The sequence below is a fragment of the Hippocampus comes genome, unplaced genomic scaffold (assembly GCF_001891065.2).
Source record: "Hippocampus comes isolate QL1 unplaced genomic scaffold, H_comes_QL1_v1.1 scaffold118, whole genome shotgun sequence".
Classification (NCBI taxonomy): Eukaryota; Metazoa; Chordata; class Actinopteri; order Syngnathiformes; family Syngnathidae; genus Hippocampus; species Hippocampus comes.
The window spans coordinates 1,690,124-1,710,442 of NW_017805461.1; the positions used below are offsets into that span (position 1 = coordinate 1,690,124).

Here is a 20,319-nt window from a genome sequence, read left to right on the forward strand (position 1 = left end):
ACTTCTATGCAAAGTCATTTCTCAACTTGTGTTCCGTGCCATGTCATGCCTGTTAATATTTATTTATATTCACATTAAGAAACTACTGCACTAAAACATTAATTCATAAATGTATATCATATGATTTTATTTCTTTTTCCCAGTATAAATAACACGTACCCTGACTGTTCTACTCTTTGAATAAAATCACTTCATTCAAGCGTTAGGGAGTGCAAAGGGTTCTGATGGAGGGGTGTTGCAAATCATGAGGACAGTCCTTGGTCCTTGGCCTTGGCCTCGGAAGCAAGTCCTTGGTCCTTGGCCTTGGCCTCGGAAAATTTTTCAAGTCCTTGGCCTTGGCCTTGCCTCGGAAAATTTTCCAAGTCCTTGGCCTTGGCCTTGGCCTCGGAGGCAAGTCCTTGGCCTTGGCCTTGGCCTCGGGTTGCCGGTCCTTGGACACATCCCTGCAGCACGAGGTTGCTGGGATTGTACTGCTTCACATGCTTCCATGGGTGCACATTATATGACTGACGCAACTTCAGGCACACCTTCTTTTTCTGGTTGGATGTGTTTCTTCAGGCGTAGTAATTTAGTTTTATTACAGGCCCAACATGAGGCCAGGGCGGGCTGATTTCTTATTTTATTTTTTTTTCCACAGATCATTGCGCCCATATACTATTGTCAGACTATACTGAAATTTCTTCATTAAAGTGGATTACAAAAATATTATATTAACATTTTAGAAATGAAACCTCAGACACACTGATTAAACTCTGATATCCTGTATCATTCATGTGTTTATTTTTGCCACCACGGCGTATGATTTTTCACAGCTGCCCATCAAGATTAAGAAACAATAAATGGAATTAAATGAGGCAGGTGAAGTATCAGATAAAGTCTAACTTAGATCAGTATAAGTGTTTAATCACAGGAGATGAACCCTATCTAGTCTAATTAAATTGTATTTTCTAATGAAACGAGGGGTATTATGAGAATTTGTCTTCAGGAGCCTGTAATGCCATTGTTCTTTTACCACGCTTTTTGGAGGCATACTTTTTCATCCTTATGGGCCGTTCATCTTTTGTTCATATTATATATTCCACAAGATGAAAATGTGACTTTTGCAGCTACCTCAGTCTTTAAAGGCAACTGCCAATGTTTATGAAGCATTCATAATAGTACTTTGACATAAAAAACACTTATGATGAAAAGAGATGTTTTTTTTCCCCCACTTTGACATGATCATACTATTATGTGCTTATATAGCTGCAAAATCATAAACACAAACATTATAACAATCATCAAACTCATTATGCTCGTATTCCTACACAGGATAAGTGCTATTGAATCTTAAAAAAAAGGTCACAGTAATATTACTGGTACATTTAGTTTTTAGGAGTAAAATGTATGTATGTATTTATTTATTTATTTAGGAGCAATTAGTCCTAGTATGCGACTGTATTTTATCGTTGGTCATCATGGTTGTACTTAGAGAGCCATATACTTTTTTAGTCAATTCAAGTCAAGTACAACTTTATTGTCAAATGTGCAGTATGTGCAACATACAGCACAGATGAAATTTCTTCCCTCTGAAACAGACAACAAGACAACAAGCAGAGCTGCTGCGGGTGCCCGCGCCACGATCAAAAGAACAGTGAACATAAAATGACAAAATAATACAACACAACAGATAAGACACAGACAGTCGTGCAATCTTTACCACTTTTCCTGCATACACTTTGTTTTTTGTTGTTAGGTGGTAAAAGGTTTGACAGCCACTGTCATAATATAAAACAAAAGGCCAAACTATGGCATGTGCATTTATTATAATTCATCAAGATAAACTGGATTTAAAATTGTTGCATTTGTTTTTGTACAGATCAAGAACTGCTGGAGGACGTCATAACTGACGGCGGCTCTTTTATCTCTCACCCAATAGTAAGTGAGCTCTTACAGTGAGAACTTTTGAACCCCGAGATGCAGTTGACAGCACCAAGAACAAACAAACAATGTTAACCTTTATTACACGATGAAAAATCCATCCATTCAGTTTTCTAGTTCGGCCTATTTTTTCCTTGTGTGTGTGTGTGTGTGTGTGTGTGTGTGTGTGTGTGTGTGTGTGTGTGTGTGTGTGTGTGTGTGTTTGTAGCATTCTTAATTTCAGACTTTCATTCCCGGGGCTCTCAACCGAAGCTTTACACAGCTCTCTCCAATATTCATGTCCTGCTGTTCACACAGCACACGCTCTTTGTTCTGATCTCCAGCCTGTAATCACGAACAGTGATACTGATGGATTGCATTCACGCATTCCTCTTCTCCATCCACAAAGGACTTTGTGTGTCTTTTATGTCCTCTGTCACTCCTGAATGACAACCCACTCTTTGGAATAATGTTCAGGGAAAGATCTCTTTGTAAATGACATGCACTCCTTCAAGGTAATGTCATATTTGGGCTGGAAGATGATTTTTGGTAGAAGAGGGTCAGGACACAATAGATTGAAATAAATAATGGACACACTAAAGTCCTGAATTTAAAGGCAAACCAAACTAAAGCTTCAGAGAGAAGAAATTTTGCTGAAGTCTTCAATTTAGTCAATTTCTTGAATTTAAATTGTGCTTAAAAGAAACATTTGAATGCTTCTTTGTACTTCGTCCTAATGCTTCAGGTGATCTTTTCATTTGTAGTTAGTTTCAAGGTGTTAGGCCACTGGACAAGTTGCCTGATGCCACTAATCTGCATGTAAAGTGAAGCATCGTCTTACTGAGCTGAAGGACAGCTATACTATTTACAATAACGTAGTGGTGAAATCAAAATTCTCTCATATTATGTGGTATGGCGGCCCGGTGGTCCAGTGGTTAGCGCGTCGTCCTCAAAGTGCAGAGGTTGTGGATTCGATCCCGGCTCCGGGCTTCCTGTGTGGAGTTTACATGTTTTCCCCGTGCCTGTGTGGGTTTTCTCCGGGTACAGTACTCCGGTTCCCTCTTACACTCTAAAAACATGCATGGCAGTCTGATTGAAAACTTGAATTGTCCCTAGGTGTGAGTGTGTGCGTGGATGGTTGTTCATCTCTTTGTGCCCTGCGATTGGTTGGCAACCGGTTCAGGGTGTGCCCTGCCTGCGACCCTTGTGAGGAAAAAGCGGATCAGAAAATGGATGGATGATGTGGTATGCTTTTACTGAATTGCATCGGTCCAAAAGCAATCGGTTGAATTGCACACACATGCTGCTGTTAGTAGCCAGCCCATCACTAGTGTGTGCTGCCGTTTGAGCAAATATCTCTACCCTGGAGGAGATTGTCATGAAGTTACTTTTTACACTACTCATAAAACGATGCCTGGAGAAGATGAAGGCTTCTTCTGTTCCGAAAACTTGGATAGTAATAAAACACACACAGGTGTGTAGTGAGCCAGAAAAGGGCAACCTCGACAAGTTGTCTTTGATGATGGAACCGTCATGAATTTTGATGATGGTCTAGTTAAGAAGCAAATATCCATCCATATGGGTCATTCTGGATTTGGAGGACTGTCCTCCCCGACAAAATTACAAGCACTCCATGCAGACAAAATACAGAAACATACTGTTGTTGTGTAAACAATGGATGTCACGAGACAATATGAATCTATAGATAAAGTAAAAAAAGATTTAAATGCATTTTATATCCTCTCTCTCCATGAGCAGGTTACATCTCAGACAGATTAAAAAAAGTTTTCAGGTTTACTTGATATGATGTTTTTACGTCTCCCTTGTAATTCTTAAAATCTTTTGTTTTATTGCAGCCATATTTTAAATGGTCACAATTATTCCCTGAAGTTGTCTCTGTCAACAAACATGCTGTTATTAAAACCTATAGAGGAAGTGACTGAAAAAAAAAAACGTGCGCTAAATGACTTGGCGGAAATGACATCACAAAACTAATTGCGCTGACCATGGGCAGACAGACCTAACATCTCACAACGTCCTTTTGGATGAAATGACAACAATTACTTTTATAGCTGCAGTTAGATACTTTTATTCCACTTCCGCATTCTGTAAGGTAACATCAGGCTATCCGAATACTTTTACCTATATTGCGTGCTGTGATCCATGAATATCCAATCACACAAACACTCACTCTCACACACCTCGTGAATTGCTCTTCCTGTATATTGTGGTGCGGCTTGTTACTCTGCATCCTTCAAATAAGACAGCCGGAATGAGACACGTTTGAGAAATTGCGCCCATCTTTTTTTTTTTTTTTTTACACTGCTGGTGTCTATAAAGTTCAACCTTGATAGAGACAGGAGGCACGGTGGAAGCAGACTGGCCGGTAAAAGTGACGTACATCAGGGTACGCGGGGTGGGGGGTAGAAAGGGAGAATAAAGGCGATATAGATACGTAGAGTTTGAGTTGTAAAAGAGCCTCTGGCATTCCGGATCACAATGGAGTGAGGAAATTAACCCTAAATCCTGGGGAGAATTGAAAGAGCCTGAAGGACATTGGGGAATCGAGGGACTAAGCAGGAATAGCCCCACACTCGGTGTGAAATGAGCCACGTGAAACATTAATCGAATACACTGTTCCATTTTATGTCCTTGAACTCATGTGAAGAAAGGTTTTAATTATGTTACCAGATTTAGACTGACATGCAACTTTGGGTGTACAGTAGAGTGCTATCTTATGTTATTAAAATAGTGACATGGTAATGTACTGCTATACTTGCAGCTCACCTGTTCAAATATAGATGAACACTTAACAGGAAAACGCTGTAGTACACGGGTGTCAAACGCAAGGGTTCATTCTGCCGCATCATTTTATGAGGCACACGAAAGCCTGAAAATGTGATGAGACAATAAGGCGAATCTGCTTTTTTTTTTCTTTCTTCCCGAATGCAATTGACGAGACGGAGAACAGGAGGGGGAGGAGTCTATTTCTCATCACTTTTATCTTCAGATCATTGAATGAAAGAATATATATTTTGTTTCTAAACTCCTGTTTAAAAATCTACAATCGGATACAGTAGTTTATTTTCACTGACCTCTGATTTTAAAACAGTGCGTCAATGTGGTGCTAAAAGCAAAGACCAAATGCATCTGGAAATATTTAACAATATATGTATATATGTTTATATTGTTTCAATTAAAAGTGCTTCTCTGACAGATTTCCCATGTGTTTGGGCGATTCTTATGGTTCAGCGAATCCAAGGTTGAACTTTTTGCTCATGATTCCAAAAGCTATGTTTGGCACAAACACAAAACTGTCCATCGTCAAAAGAGGACCGTGCCAACAGTGAAGCATTCTGTTGACAGCGTCATGCATCGGTCTTCTTTTTCTTCCACAACTTCAAAGTGGAGGGAATGATGAACGCTTCGAAATAGCAGTCAGCGTTAGCACAAAGTCTTCTGCTAGAAAGTGGGGAAAAAAATGTAACGAACAGATGAACTTCACTCAGGTTAATCAAAAGCCCTTCAAATGGTAATAGGTGTATACTGACATAATCTAACATGAGTTTGAATGTGATTGGTTAAGTCTCAATGCAGCCACATCTCACTTATCAAAGGGTGTGCAGATTTGCACATTCTTTCCGTTGTTTATACGTACTTCAACCAGGGGCAGAGCGACACGGTGGCCAGGGGTGGCCATGGTCACCCCTTGTCATTCTCTGGTCCACACCTAGAGAAAAATGTTAATATTTGTGATTTTTCTGCCTTTTTCACATGGATGAATTATTCTTAGACCTCTCAATACTCTTCCAGAAGTTATTTATATTAACTGCATGTTAAACAAGCATATATACACAATTGATCTGAATGACAACTTTAAAATGATCTGTCTTAGATGACAAACTTTTGATTCTTGCTGTCCACATCAATCAAAATCATGACTTTCACACCATATCAAGCAAATAGACCATTATGTTATATCATACCATCCACAATCATGGTTTCATGAAATGAAACACACACACACAACAACTTTACACACACATTCACAATACAAACAGAAGCAAACTAAGGTAAAACAAAGAAAAACAATGTTCCGAATTGCATAGAATTAAAGAGATTTTTGTGGCGTACTTTTTAGACATGATTTGAATGAATGAGTCATTGAGTCCTCTAGTAAATTATGATCAGCAAAAGTTGCTTTTTACATGACTTGTTCATGCCTCATTGTGAGCATGACGGCCATTGTCCTGGATATGTGTGAATCGAATTTCATGAAACCCTGACTGTGGCTAGTATGATCAAGAATGATGCCAAGTATGTACAGGCACTCGTGGCCCCCCCTAATGGAGCTTGGCTACAATTTCAAGCTACTGAGTGAAAGACAAAAACAACAATTAAACTGTACTTGTTATAGACTACATAAATGGTGCAAAAAATTTTCAAACAACTTGGTGTCATTTTTCAACCTGGCATTTGAACAAGAGTAAATGGACTTTTTATAACTGCATTGTGGCCCTTGATAAAAAACAGGGCTGACATTCCAGTAGGATGACACCTTATTCAAACAAGAGCATGTTATAATTCTCAACCCAGAAAAACAAATGATCAAATTGACAGAAATGGCCTATCTTGGTTTTGTCTTGTTGCTGAGGTGACTAAACACGGCCAACGTGCTTACTGGCCACTTTCACGTTAGTGGGATACTGTTGTCCAGCAACGTAATGACTGGGAATTTTCCCACAGCTAAAGATTTAAACTTGGTGAAGGCCAAGTGGTACTTGATGGACAAAAAGTGTTTTAGTTGTCTTTTATTGCTTGTTGCTTTGGACATATGCATTGGGAGATTTTTTTTTGAATGTACAATCTATTACTGTGCAATGTATTACATCATACTCGGCTGAACGCAAAGTACTGATATGGAAAAGTGTAAGGCCCTGCCATCTTTTGTGATCAATTGTTGACACATGCAGCAGTTGGAAAGGAATTTGCCTTTTAAATTCATCCTTTTGGATTCAATGCTTCACGGATGGTGAGTAAGGGACCATCTTGCCAGTTGTGCTCCCATTTCTTGGGAAATGCATACACCCAGTGAAATGCACTGTTATGATGCCACGTTTGGTGATTTGAGCTTCCAGCATATACAAACATGATATTGTGCCCCTAATGGGGCCAGAAGTCTCCAGACATAGTCATGCTTTATTCATTTCCTCCCCTCACCAAATAACTGTGTTGCTTTTGTCCTCCAGCCAGATGATCAAATGAGCCTTTTTGCTGTCATGCTCTATGACCTCAAGGACAGGAAGTTTTTCCCGCAAGACCCCACAAGGAAGGAGTCGATACGGGAAGTCAGAGATGTCGAGAACTATCTCATCAGGTAGAAAAAGAAAATTGAGCTGGAGCCATTCCCGACTGACGTGGGACGAGCAGTCACAGCCTGAACAGGTCGCCAGGCAATTGCCGGACACATATTGCCAAATAAGCACAGAACTTGACATTCGCACCTACAGACAATCTAGAGCAGAGGTGCCCAAACTTTTTGGACCGAAGATCGACTTTTCGATCAACCAACCTCCTGTAATCGACCCGTTAACGCGCACGAGCACGCGCATGCACGCCATGATGAGCAACAGCCTGACACGGAGGCCTGCGACGCACTTTTGCAGCATGTTAACTATCGTAGCTCACACGTACCATTTTAAAGTGCTTCCCTCGGCCCTCTAGATTCCTATTCTTTGCCCGTGCCCTCGGTGAATTGTACACGAAACTCACTCTGAATGAGAATAATGAAAACGATAAAAGACATAGCGCAACAGCTCTGATCACAAGCTGCAATTGCAGACTGCTGAGCGCTAACAACTTCCGGTGACGCAGGTCACGCGCCACCGTAGGTTAAAGATTTACCTGCTTTATTTTATTTTATTTTTTTAAATACTTTTTGTGAAAATAAGACTGATCGGATGATTAGGGTGCACATGAACACAAAAAATATATTACTAACATGCACAAAGACACACAAATTGTTGTTTGTTTTTTTTCTCCTCTAGACCACTCGCGATTGACTTGGGACCAGTCCGCGTTCTACCGGTCGATCGCGATCAACGTAATGGGCACCCCTGATCTAGAGTCTTCAATTAAATGAACGTGTGTTTTTGGAATGTAGGAGAAAGTCAGAGAACCCGGAGAAATTTCCATCCAGTAGGCCCTGCGCTGCAACTTTTTACACAGAACAGCTTGAATGTGAAGCAGACGTGCTACGCACTACTTCAACCTACCTTTGGATGATCCTCACGATTGGGGTTTTCCTTAGCCCACCATGTTTGATGAAGTTGAAGTGGTGCTGCTAAATTGATCCTCAGGCCAGTCCGAAAGCTGGAACAATTAAATGGATCGCAAAACGGCAAAAGTATATTAAAGTGGTGAATTCACACCGTTGTCCATATCGTCAAAACGTATTCCTTACTTTGTATGCGCGAATATGAAAGACACTTCAATTTGAGTTGCTAATTTACCAACCACTTTGACTGCAGTCTTTTAAGCATTCACAACTTAGATTTTACCAGAGTAATGTGGCATAAACACAAGTCAGATCACAACAATAATGTAAACAAATCTGTGGCTTCATCTACTTTTCATATTTCACGAAACGATATGCAAACATGTGGACTGCACTTCTTAAGCACTGAACTTATCTGGACACGAAATAAATAAAATGCACATACTGACAGCCTTCCGACTAACCAAAAGAAAGCCTTTATTTTCCCCCAAAATTGCAATCTTTGCAATTTGAAAATAACATCTCGACTACTTTATGATGTCGATTTGAATTCAATGATTTGTTCCATAAGAAAAAAAAAAACACGACTCTATACTGTATGTTGTTTTCAGGTTCAAGACAAAGCTGGAGGCCTCACTGGCCAGATATAGAATCAAACATGACCTTTCATCTCTTGACTGCATTCTACCCGAGAGTGTGAAGGTGAAACAGGAGAGATCCAACAGGCTGCCACTATACGCATGGGTCAACACTTTGAGGAGCAGGTCAGCACACACGCATACGAAACAATTACACGCTCATGCACACACACTGAGGAAATGAGTACTCGTGCACTATGTAACTCCTTTTGCCACTGCATGCAGACTTTTCAGTTTGGTACTGCTTCCTCATATTTTATAGCCCAGGTGCCCAGCTGACACCCAATTAAACTCTGTGTGTGAATGTGTGTGAATGTGTGTGCGGATGGTGAGTGCATGTGGTTGTGTTACGATATACAACAGTGTCTTCTGGACAGGGCTGATTCACTCAGGTGTAAATCGTGCCACTGAGGACAGATTCAATCAGCAACTACCCTCAGTCAGCTCTGAGATCGGAAAGGTCATACCTGGGATCTGTGCCAGGGTGTGTGTGTGTGTGTGTGTGTGTGTGTGTGTGTGTGTGTGTGTGTGTGTGTGTGTGTGTGTGTGTGTGTGTGTCCTAATATTTTTGACAGCATCAAGATAGATATAAAGTCCTTTTAAAAGGCCACACAACGTTTCTATTGTCGTATAGATCAATCCAGAATTACAAGGCATTTAAGCACCAACGTATTTTAAAAGTGTATGGTGGCAGTGGACTCAACTCACCTCTCACACCAAGTTACAGTTTGACAGATAGTGGGAAAAAAAGGCTTCAAGATGTTTAATGCCACTCCCGCTTAAAGTTTATTGCAAATTAAAGACAAAACAAAGAGAATTACACGTGTATTTGAAACAGGCTAAAAAATGTAATCAATGTCGAATCTAGTTTTAGAAGCAAAGGGTATTTTAACACAAACGGTGGAGCAACACGTTGACCGATAATATAATAGGTGTATATTCTTATCCTGGGTGAAGAATGACTCATATTACTGCAGCATACTGAGTTGCTTAGAGTGGAAGTCTTCATAACATGTGTTATACTGCTCCCCATTGCAACACACTAGACATTTTTTTTGGGAGGGGGGGTGGAGAGATTTTATTTTCTTTATAAAAAAAAAAAAAATTGTGCTTTGGGAATGTCCTTCAATTGTGGAATCGCCCAGGCAGTATATTTTCTCTTCCACCTCCTACGTTGTCCTCACCCACCTATACTTTGCTTCCAGTCTGGATGAGGTCCAAAATGTGCTGATGGATGCAGGCCTCTCCCAAGTGAATTCCATCAGGCAGTTGGAAGGGCAGACCTTCTGCCAGGATGCTGACTGTGAGGATTTGCTGGTATTCCCCACTCAAATGAAAGAGAGGCTGGATTCCACCAAGCTGCTTCACAACCTCAAACTCGTCATGCAGGTTCAGTCCACTCATGGACACACACACACACACACACACACACACACACACACACACACACACACACACACACACACACACACACACACACACACAGGACTGGTACCAGTGTCCTCTGATATTTATAGCTTATGTCTCAAAGTGATTACAAAGCGGCATGCAATCCCTCATGCCAACCAAGATGAGTTTGCCCAGAAACTACTGTAATATTTCACATCACTTCCTCACATCACATCATACTTCACTTTGAGACATAACAAATCTCCTGTCACATGCTTGTGCTTCACGACAATACAGTTGGTTCATTCTCAGCATTGATCAATTTCTCAACTCCCAAAAACTATTCATCACAGCCCCTTGTTGATACTTGTTCTGTGATCATTCTCCTCTTACTGATACCTTTATAATCAGCTAGAGGAAGAAAAAAGGGAGCCTGAACATGACACAACAGAAATCAAGTATCAGGTATCAAGTCCAACTTTATTGTCAAATGTGCTGATGAAATTTCTTTCCTCTCACAACACACAACATACAAGATGACATCATCAAGCTAATTGCCCTGACCCTGGGTGGATTTTTCATATTAGTTTCGGTTTTCAACTAAAACTCATTACTCATCTGATCAAAAACGACATTGATATACATTTTTTCCCTCTATTTATATATAGCTGAGTTTGTTGTTGATGAATGAGCAAAGCAATTGCCACAGCTAACGTGTACTCCTGAGCAGCCATCTCGTTACCTCTGCGTCCCGCGTCCTAGACGCATAATTTTCTCGCCAGACGCACAGTTCCAGATAATGTGCGTTTTTGGGACGCAAAGGAATTTCTCAGGCAAAAAAACAAACAAAAAAAACTATGGTAAAACTTTTTTTCCAGCAACGATCGCAGTTTGATCATCGCCACCATTGTTGTTTTGATCTAGCGTGAAGTAATCTCGTGTGACGAGATTTCCGTTCATGCGAGACGAGATTGGCGAGATCGGCCGTCACCCCGTGGAAAGCAGACGATTGCCAAGTTGTGTAACGTTAAGACAAGTGTTGCGAACAAGTATTGCGAAATTTTATTGCGGAGATATCACAGAGGAGGCAGCTAAAGTTGGATTGTTTTTTACGATAATAATCTTGCATGCCTGAATTATTTAAATTTTTGCAGCATTTGTTTATAAGAACTGAACCTATTATCAATGTATATTGTTGTTGTTTGTGTTATTATCATATGCAATTGAATAAGTAGATCATTTCAGAATTCGAAATTTGGGACTCTCTAAATGCATAATGGGACTCATACTTTTCACTGCCTGAGCATACACTCAACAACAACAGTGTTGCTGTCGAGCAATCCAGTAATAACATTGAATTAGTATTCAAACAAAATTACTTGTATTTAATTCTAAAGGGTTTATTCAGCAATATTTTTGGAATGCATGATTTTCAAGTCCCTGTGTATCGATGCCAAACACATCAAAATAAAGTGCCTAAATTGTCCTCCAATTCTGGAATGACTCGCTTTCTGTGTTTGAATTCCACAATAATACAGTTTTCCTGGTAATGTGTTTTACCTTTCCAGGCTATGGCTGCAAAGCCGGTTTCTCGCTCATGTGTCGGTGGTTCTCTTATTTGTTTGCAGGACAAGTCTTGCAGCCTGGCCCCGAAGGTGGCGATCTCCTTTCTACCAGATGACGGGGACGTCCTCCTTGTGGGCACTTTCTCCGGCCTCACTGTCTCCCACACAGCCTCACTGATTAAGGAGAAGCATAAAGCCAGTGACAACAAATCCAGAGTCCTTGCTTGTGTCAGCGGTCTTACAGATGCTCAGAGGGAAGCGATGCAGCAAGTCATCATCCACATGGGCTGCAAGAGTAGGCATGACTATGGACGTCTTGCCAGTAGTTAGGGGGTCCTTTTTAATTTTGCCCGATCAAATTATTCTTACCATCGGCTTCTTAATTCCGAGACTTGTTTCGCCTCATTATTCCAATATTCATAGAATCCATCTGTATTTATCGAGTGCTTTCACAACAGCTGCAGCTGTACAAAAGCACTTTACAGAACATGTAATATTAAAATAATACTACAGCAGAACACCTCACATAAAATATCGAGTCCATTAAGACCATTCTTGGACTCTGCGGACTTTCATCATGCAAATTTGCAGCACAATTGGCAACAAGTGCGAAAGTGCTCAAGACCACCTTATTTTTTTTCACTTGAAGGACCTGTGTTGGTTTTCCACACAAAAAATCTGAACGTTTGCCACAAGTTTAAAATGAAATTTAAAGTGACAGTATTGGAAGTGTTGGCTGAAAAGGCAAACTAACCCTGGACATTACATAACTGGACGTTCACACTCAGCTTGCACATTCAAAGAATGTTTGTGCTTCAGATCAACTGCTGTGTGAGGGGCATACAAGTTGCATATGAGTGAAGTCTGTCTCTGATCATTTTAGGGAAGCCAGCAACCACATAAAGCCATGTTTTCTTTGATTTCACTTCTCCAGAGCGGGTGGCAATTGGATGTATTTGTACATCCTGTGTGTCACTGCATCTAAAACTTGGATTACTGAAAAACTGCTCATGGAGAGGCGAGGAAAAGCAGAATCGAAATGATCTTTGTCGTAGGCGATATGGCATGACTCCTTCTTGTGACGGGCCAAATTAAAAAAAAATATTGCGATGCTATTTGGGCCATTTGGCAGAGTCGATCCTGGGTGTTACCGGTGCATAGATCAGCTTCCACGCAACTCCTACACTTTTAGTAAATAAGGCCCTATGTCTCTGTGCTCTGCTGCATGCTGCTTAGATGTGAAGCTGATAAACGAGGTGTTCCAGTCTCTCACCAGTGGTGACAAGCGTCTTGCAAAAGTCCGTCTTATCCTGTTGACTCCCAACTGCTCCTTGTCTGCAGTCAGCAATCCGCTTGAGTTCATGCTGCAAGAGAACAGAGGTACGTTTGAATGTGCAGGTGTGTTCTTCGCAAACCAGATCACACTGAAAGGAAAAAGCAATTTTGCGTGTTTGTTATATTCAGATGCCAGCTTGCTGCAGGACTTCTCCCAGGGTTCTCTGGCCCAGAGCAAGCTGGAAGCTCTGATAGCACAGCAGAGGGAAGATATTGATCATGCATTAAAGTGTGAGTGTCGTAAACCACTCGTTATCATGCTGAGACACACACACTGACACAAAGGCAGCGCACGCGTGAGCTCTGTGTGGAGCCTCGCTCACCTCCCTGACTGACTGCCTAATTATCTAATCTCATGCTAATAGAGCAAGCATATGCTGTCCCTGCGAGATTGTCTGTCCTTAATTAGATATGCTAATGTTGGTCAGCACGCAATGTTTCAAAGGCACCGGCCATTGCACGGTCTAATGCCAATACAAGAGCTGTATCATAAAAATGCCGCTCTGCGTGGCACTGTAAGGGAGGTATTGATTTAATACTGTGTTTGTTGTTGTGGTTGTGGGTCATTATTATCTCAGAGAGTTCATTCGGCTTGCACACAGCAAAGGAAATCAAGAGACTTTTAATTGTATTTTGCTTTGATTCCGAGTCAGGTCAAGGCTTACATAGTGGAGGAGGGGGGGCATTCATGAAGAAGCGGGAATTCCGTCAGCACCAATGGAAGGTCCCTGAGTGACGGACTCCCGTTTTGCTGGCGAATGATGGAAACTTTGGCACACTGACGGACTAAACGCAGACGGAAGCGATTTTTCATCCACCACCCGAATCATCACTTCCTCACGTGGTGGACTGTCTATCAGTAGCGATGGACTTATGGTCCATCAGAGACAGGCTCTCGTTTCGCTGACAACTGACGGAAACGTGCGGCGTGTCTCACGTGTGTCTGTTCACGGGGGTGACTGCACCGGGGTTGCTTCGAGCGGCGCGGCGTGGCGTAGGGTCTCATCGTCCTCCAACAGGAAGAAAAAAAAGACCCTTGACCATCGCTATTTAATTTGATGACTTGTGGTTGTGTTGGCTGTTAAATCATGGTTCCCGTTCTCCAAGCCTGCTTCTTTTTGAGGTCGTTCTTGCCAGTAAAGGAAGTTAGCTGTATTGTCTACCTACCTTTTTGTCCCACAAACCGCAATAAGACTGTCTTGTATTGTTTTTACTTCAGCAATCAGTGTAGTTAGTGTAATCAGGAAGTGGAGTTAAAATAATGATGACGGAGTGACGGACTGGTGGGCCGGCCACTGGCAAATGACAAATGATGGACCGGTGGAATTGTCTGACGTGCCCACTACTGCTGTTAACCTTGTAAACAGTTCTTTACTGACGTTGCTAAAAAAGCGGTGACCAACTGCAATTTAGCGAGAACAGAAGTGTGGTTAAAATAACGACGGGGTCACTCACAGACAGTGATGGACAGCGTTGGCTTGAAATATTGACAGACCAGCAAAATTTATTGACGTGTCCACCTCTGCATGCTATACTTCAAAGCACATCACTCGGCAATGTTTTATTTATCAAACGCTAAAAAGGTTTACTGCTATATCTCCACATCTGCGTGTCAATCTTTGCATGTTTTCAGCAATTATCTTCAAACGTGTATAATGTATTAATAAAGACATCTCTGAATTTGCTCTACAGGGTATTTTACAAAATGAGTTTTATAGCCCATGCACGACAGTGCATGTGGCCCTGCTCATTTGGTACATTCAGAGAATGTTGTTTTGTTTACGTCAGTAATCAAGCAGGTGGCGATCTTTTCTTTTGCGGCAATGAAAGTAGCTGCTCTCATCCTGCTGCCATCGATCGGCCCAGCCCGACATTTCTGCAAGTGTAGATATTTTCTAATGGGGCTGTTAATTAATGCTCAGTGTTTATTGAATGCCTCAGTCCAGTTGCATCAGTGGTCTCATTTCAGTGTGTCATGCTCAAACACCGACTTCCATCTTTCTGTCAAAATGTTTCCATCACGCATTTCAGGTTTGTGAAGCTTTTCAAATCTACATTATAGACGCGGTTGATTGAAAAAAAAAAATTGTTGTTTAAGAACTTAGACAGTAAAATTGGTGGAGCCATTTTTACAGTCACAATTTTTTTTCTCCTTTCGATGAGTTATATTTAAATATTTTGAAGAACAATTGCCTCCCCTAGAACGGGAATAATTCTTCACAATGGATCAAAATCTCTTCACTCAGAGGCCCTGCCGCCTACTCTCATCGGTGTAAAATGAGGATGAGTCGGTTATCCATCCACCCATCCTTCCAATTTCTAATCCGCTTATCCTCACGAGGGCCTCAGGAGTGCTGGAGCCTCTCCCAGCAGTCTTCCGGGCAGTAGGCTGGGTCAACCCTGAATTGGTTGCCAGCCAATCGCAGTGTGAGTAGGTTATGTGCTCATCAAATGAAAGTTGATGTTTGGAATTGTGTGGAGTACAATTAATCCACTACTTGAGTGAAGTTTACTCTGAATATTTTACTATCCTCCAAGTGTAAATGTGACTAATTTCAGACAGACGGCCAATATAGTCTTTTTCTTATTCTGTTGGCATCCTCTGGTACCATCTTGTTGTCAAGGAACCAAGCTGAAGTGAGCTTCCGTCAAAATAAAGCAAACACACTCATCATACAATCAATGCATTCAACCTCACATCCACCCGTTGGGATCATGTGCAAAACTAATAAATTCTGTTGCTGTATTTTTGGAGTTCCCCAAGTTTTGGCGGTTGTTTACGCAACCTGCTCGTCACACCCAGAGGAGAATGAAGAGGTGGTGACTAGAGCCATCGAGCAGGCCAATGTGATGCCACAGCAGGATTGGCGGCTACAAAAAAACGAGTTGAGGTCAGTCGCAGTTCGCAAGCTGACTCTCTGCATGTGTTGCCGTCACTCTCCTTCAGCTCTGCTGTCAGCCTGCTGAGGTCTTTGTCTCCCTCCAGGTAGACTTCTGTCAAAATCATCTAACACCTCCAACATGAACTTGAAGGTGCCGCTTCATGCTTTTTGAATGCTGTGAAAAGGGCGGAATACAGATGTCCAGTCAAATTCAATTTTTTAAAGATAAAATGACACTATATATACAGTAGATATATTAGTTTGCAGAAAATACATATGGAAATGTTATTTCTTCTCGGCAGACTCTTCTCTGTTGTTAACTGTCCTTTTGCAGGAAATGCCCGAGGCTGTATTGCATGAAACAAAACTTTTGTTTTTGTGATAGAGTCTACTGTTTTCACACAAATGGCACCTCTGTAGAACCTGAAAAGAAGAGCGATTTTTGCTCAACTGCATCTCCCCGCCATGTGCTCTGAACAAAAAGCCTTTTTTGCTTACTTCTTGGCTACCGATTAGTTTGCTAGATACTTTTGGAATAGCAAATTACCTTGGATCACGTGTTATAATATGTCTTGATAATGATATTGATTTATGTGAAGACACCGCTCATGTTAATGATTTCTCACAATAACTAGGAAATACAAATCAACATGCAACGCTGTTTTTCTATAAATCGCTGCCTGTTTAGATTTTCAAATAATCACTTGTCCAACATTCCTAGAAAATAACATCACAGGTGAGCTGTTGTTGGCACCATGTTAGTAACCTCTTCTTTTTAGGATTTAATCAGTACCCTTGAGTCATCTCGAGGTCCATGTGCTACTGTAGTACTCTAGTTGTCCTTACCGGTACAACAACAGTGTCTTGCAAATAACGTTTTTCTCCACTACTGTCAACTATGTGACATCTTTGCACTACTTTGAGACTACTTTGGCATATTAGTAGAATAGCTAGATATCACCAGTGAGTCAAAACTGTTCACTAGTTAACATCTGTTTAACTGGTAGTGAAGCGCAAGATGTTAACTTTTATGACCTTGTAGCGCCCATTTGTCAATTCAGCAAACGAGTAGAATGACTGTGTCTTACTGGTAGTGCATTTTGCCACTATCGTATGACATTTTTGATTTTGGCATACTATTAGTAAAACAACTAACTCTTAGTAGTGAGGCAAAACTACTAGTCGGTATTTTTTTTTTTTTTTTTTTTTTACCAATTGTGACACGTGTCTACTTGTTTGTAACTAGTGCAGCACAATAGTTTACTCAGAAAGTTTAATTGCATGACAGTAGGCCAAAAGTGTCAGCGGTTATTGAAAAAAAAGGTACGTCACAGTCATTCAACTAGTGCACTGAATTTTCTTGCTCGTGGGGATAGAGAGCATGCACCTTAAGATGATATCGAGGATATTGACTAAATACTCAAAACACCTTCCATAGCTCAGTCGACTTAAAAAAGCTCAATGTGTTTATGTAGTCGTAAGTGACACATTGTGTTGGTATTCAGGATTCTATTTTTATCAGTTTTTCTTTTCCGAGTGTTGTGCTCAGTGAAGTGTTACTATTGTATAAAACTCCTACTTTCAACATTTAACTACTCCTCCTGCCTTTGTGTTTACTTCTTCAAGACAAAGCCAAGCCCTATATAATCCTCCAGACCGTGCCGAAGGTCATGAAAGGCAAAGTGAAAACAATTCCTTCTTCAGGGTGGAACCCTCTGAGCTGAGTAATGGCTGCTTCATGGCTGTTCTCATCAGAGAGATGAAAGTGAAGGTAAAGGTCTTTTACAACACAATGAGACTGAAAGCAGGTCTTTCTCCAGTGGAAATGTATGAAAAATTAAATCAGTCAAAATAAATCGATTAAAAAATACAAGATAGAAAATTTTACATGTCACATGTATAGTATACAACAGCGAAATTTGTTCTGCATTTTCTGAGGAGCAACCGTGTCACGCCCAGTGATTGAATCCAGAATTTGTGCCGATCCTTGAGCCAAAGGAATCAACTGTGAATTAGCCTGGGACTTTTTAAAATTGAATAACCAATATACATATTAAGAATTGTTGCATTTTACAAGTAACACCCAACAGAGAGTAGAAATGGCATAACATTGACTTCAGTCAAACCTTTGAGTGAAAAAGGATGATTTAACGAGAACAATACATTTCTTCCAGTTTCCTACTACATGAAATGTGCAGATATAAAAGAGGGTGGAGTCAAGCAAAAGCAGCTGAGACAATTTTATTGAACCCAGGCAATGAATTAACCTTTTCATAGTTTCACATTTTGACACAAGCATGACAATAAAATTACCTTAAAAGTAACTTTTTTTTCTAGAGTGACCCAAAACACAGTGAATAATAAGGCTTCAAGACACAGCTCCACTCTAAATTTATTGTCAAACCAAACAAACATAAAACAAAAACACTTGAACGCGCATTCAAAACAACCACAGAACAAATTTCCTCCAGCTTTATACTTGCATCAAAGTAAAACACGATAGATGGGCTCACAAAACAGCGGTGTTGCAGGAGTTGTAACTCTTTAAGCAACGAATGCGTGCCCACAAACGGTGCGGCAACACATGGAGACTGACAATATAACAGTACTCACAGGCATATATTCTTTTTCTTCTGGGCGAAAAAAGACTAATGTGACTGCAGCTTCTTTAGTTGGAAACACTTCTTTGGGTATGTCTGCATTGTACTGCTCCTCGGGGGCCAATATGGGCACAACAGATTCAGCACAATGTGTGGCTGGGCAGATCAACAGCATTTCTATTTATTTTAAGGGGCCAAGACATTTTGAGAGATGAGTGTTTTGAGTTACTGTACAAGCGTGGTCACGGAATGAATTCAAGTCAGGGCATCACTCCATATTTTATGGGCTAGATATAACAGCGTTCAACGGGGAGTCTGAAACAGTCCCAGAACATTCTGCATTTTCAACACAATGTCACAGGTTCCAACTGAAACATGCACCTGTTGGTCTCCTGCAGGAATGTCTGAAGAGCGAAAAAAATATGCATATTATTCTAGATATTATGAATGTCTTTTGGTGTGGGCGTTAAGGGAACATCATTTGTCATTCTGAGGTTAGATTCGGTTTTCCAGGTTCAATCAGAGAAGAAGAGGTAGATGTGTGAAGGTGGATGATTTTTGCTGAGGACGGAGGGAAACAAATGAATCAAAGGCTGCAGGAGGTCATTGTCCCGGTGGCGTTATGCAGCACAATCACGTATGTGGTGATGGGAGAAGGTAATGAGAGAAGTGGGAGTGAGGGAGGCTGAAGCATGTCTTTGAGTTGATAGTTTGAGACGTTCATGCGGGCTGTTGTAAAAAGAGTGCTGTGATCCATAATGAGTTTCTGAGTCTAATGACGCTTTCATTTGATCAACACCAGTAACTGAGAGTTTATTGATACTCTTAATGCCTCATAAAGCCGTTGTCAACAATCCTGTTTAAGACAAAATCCATTTCTGCCTATACACGTTTTATCCTGATATGACTCAGTCTGCGCATTGGGCAGCATTTGAACTCCTTCTGTTTTGATGCTTATATGCAAATAAATCTCAACAGCTCAGACTGTACTTATGTTTATGTGGGATCTCTTTTCATTGTGTTTGATTGCATCTGCAAAAAGTCGGGGCATGAATGAAACTATCTGGATCCTAAATTGTTGCCATTTTGAGGTGTTGTTCAGATTTGCATTTGCTTGTTTTTACTCAAACGTTGGAGCAAATATGGATACAACTATAGATAAAGGAATTTAACGCTCTTAATTGAGGCACAATAGAACCATCTCGATCCCAGAACGGTGAAGTCTTGTCGTAACTTAGTAAACAGCCTGCCAATGACAGTAAAAGAAAACAGTGCCAACTATTTTGTTTTTTTACACAAAGTGAAAGGTTGAGATATTGAACATCTCTTCAAAAAAAGAGGCTTCATGTTGTTCTTTACCATTCCCAGGTGACGTTTACTGTCAAACTAAAGATCCAATTCAAACAATGACAAGTGCATTCCAAACAACCATAAAGCTTTCTTTTCCTTGGAATTGTCCGTTTAGCTTAATGCAAACAATGAAAAACGCCACAGAATAACATCAGTAGAAGTGAACAAAAATGGTGGAGCAACACATGTGAACCAATACCTGTACTATAACATTACTCGCTGGCATATGGTCTTTAACCTCTGTGAAAAATGACTAATATTACTGCGGCTTTCTGAGGAGTGTGCCCGTCTCCATGTATAATGTGTATCTCTGTATTATCATATCCTCAGGTGGCCCACACCAGAAGGAACAACACAAGGTCCACTGAATTGAAGCCCCCCCCC

The 20,319-nt window shown here is 40.8% G+C and overlaps 1 protein-coding gene across 1 annotated transcript in view; it reads left to right on the forward strand.

The window, feature by feature from the left end:
• LOC109518809 (putative methyltransferase NSUN7) overlaps positions 1-20,319 on the forward strand; it is a 37,922-nt gene that overhangs the window by 11,590 nt on the left and 6,013 nt on the right. Inside the window, exons 3-11 of the mRNA XM_019874898.1 lie at positions 1,859-1,917; positions 7,149-7,276; positions 8,788-8,940; positions 10,020-10,203; positions 11,832-12,063; positions 13,005-13,148; positions 13,233-13,334; positions 15,859-15,994; positions 17,612-17,756. Of these exons, the coding sequence (XP_019730457.1) occupies positions 1,859-1,917; positions 7,149-7,276; positions 8,788-8,940; positions 10,020-10,203; positions 11,832-12,063; positions 13,005-13,148; positions 13,233-13,334; positions 15,859-15,994; positions 17,612-17,756 (1,283 nt within the window). The remainder of the gene's footprint in view (positions 1-1,858; positions 1,918-7,148; positions 7,277-8,787; positions 8,941-10,019; positions 10,204-11,831; positions 12,064-13,004; positions 13,149-13,232; positions 13,335-15,858; positions 15,995-17,611; positions 17,757-20,319) is intronic.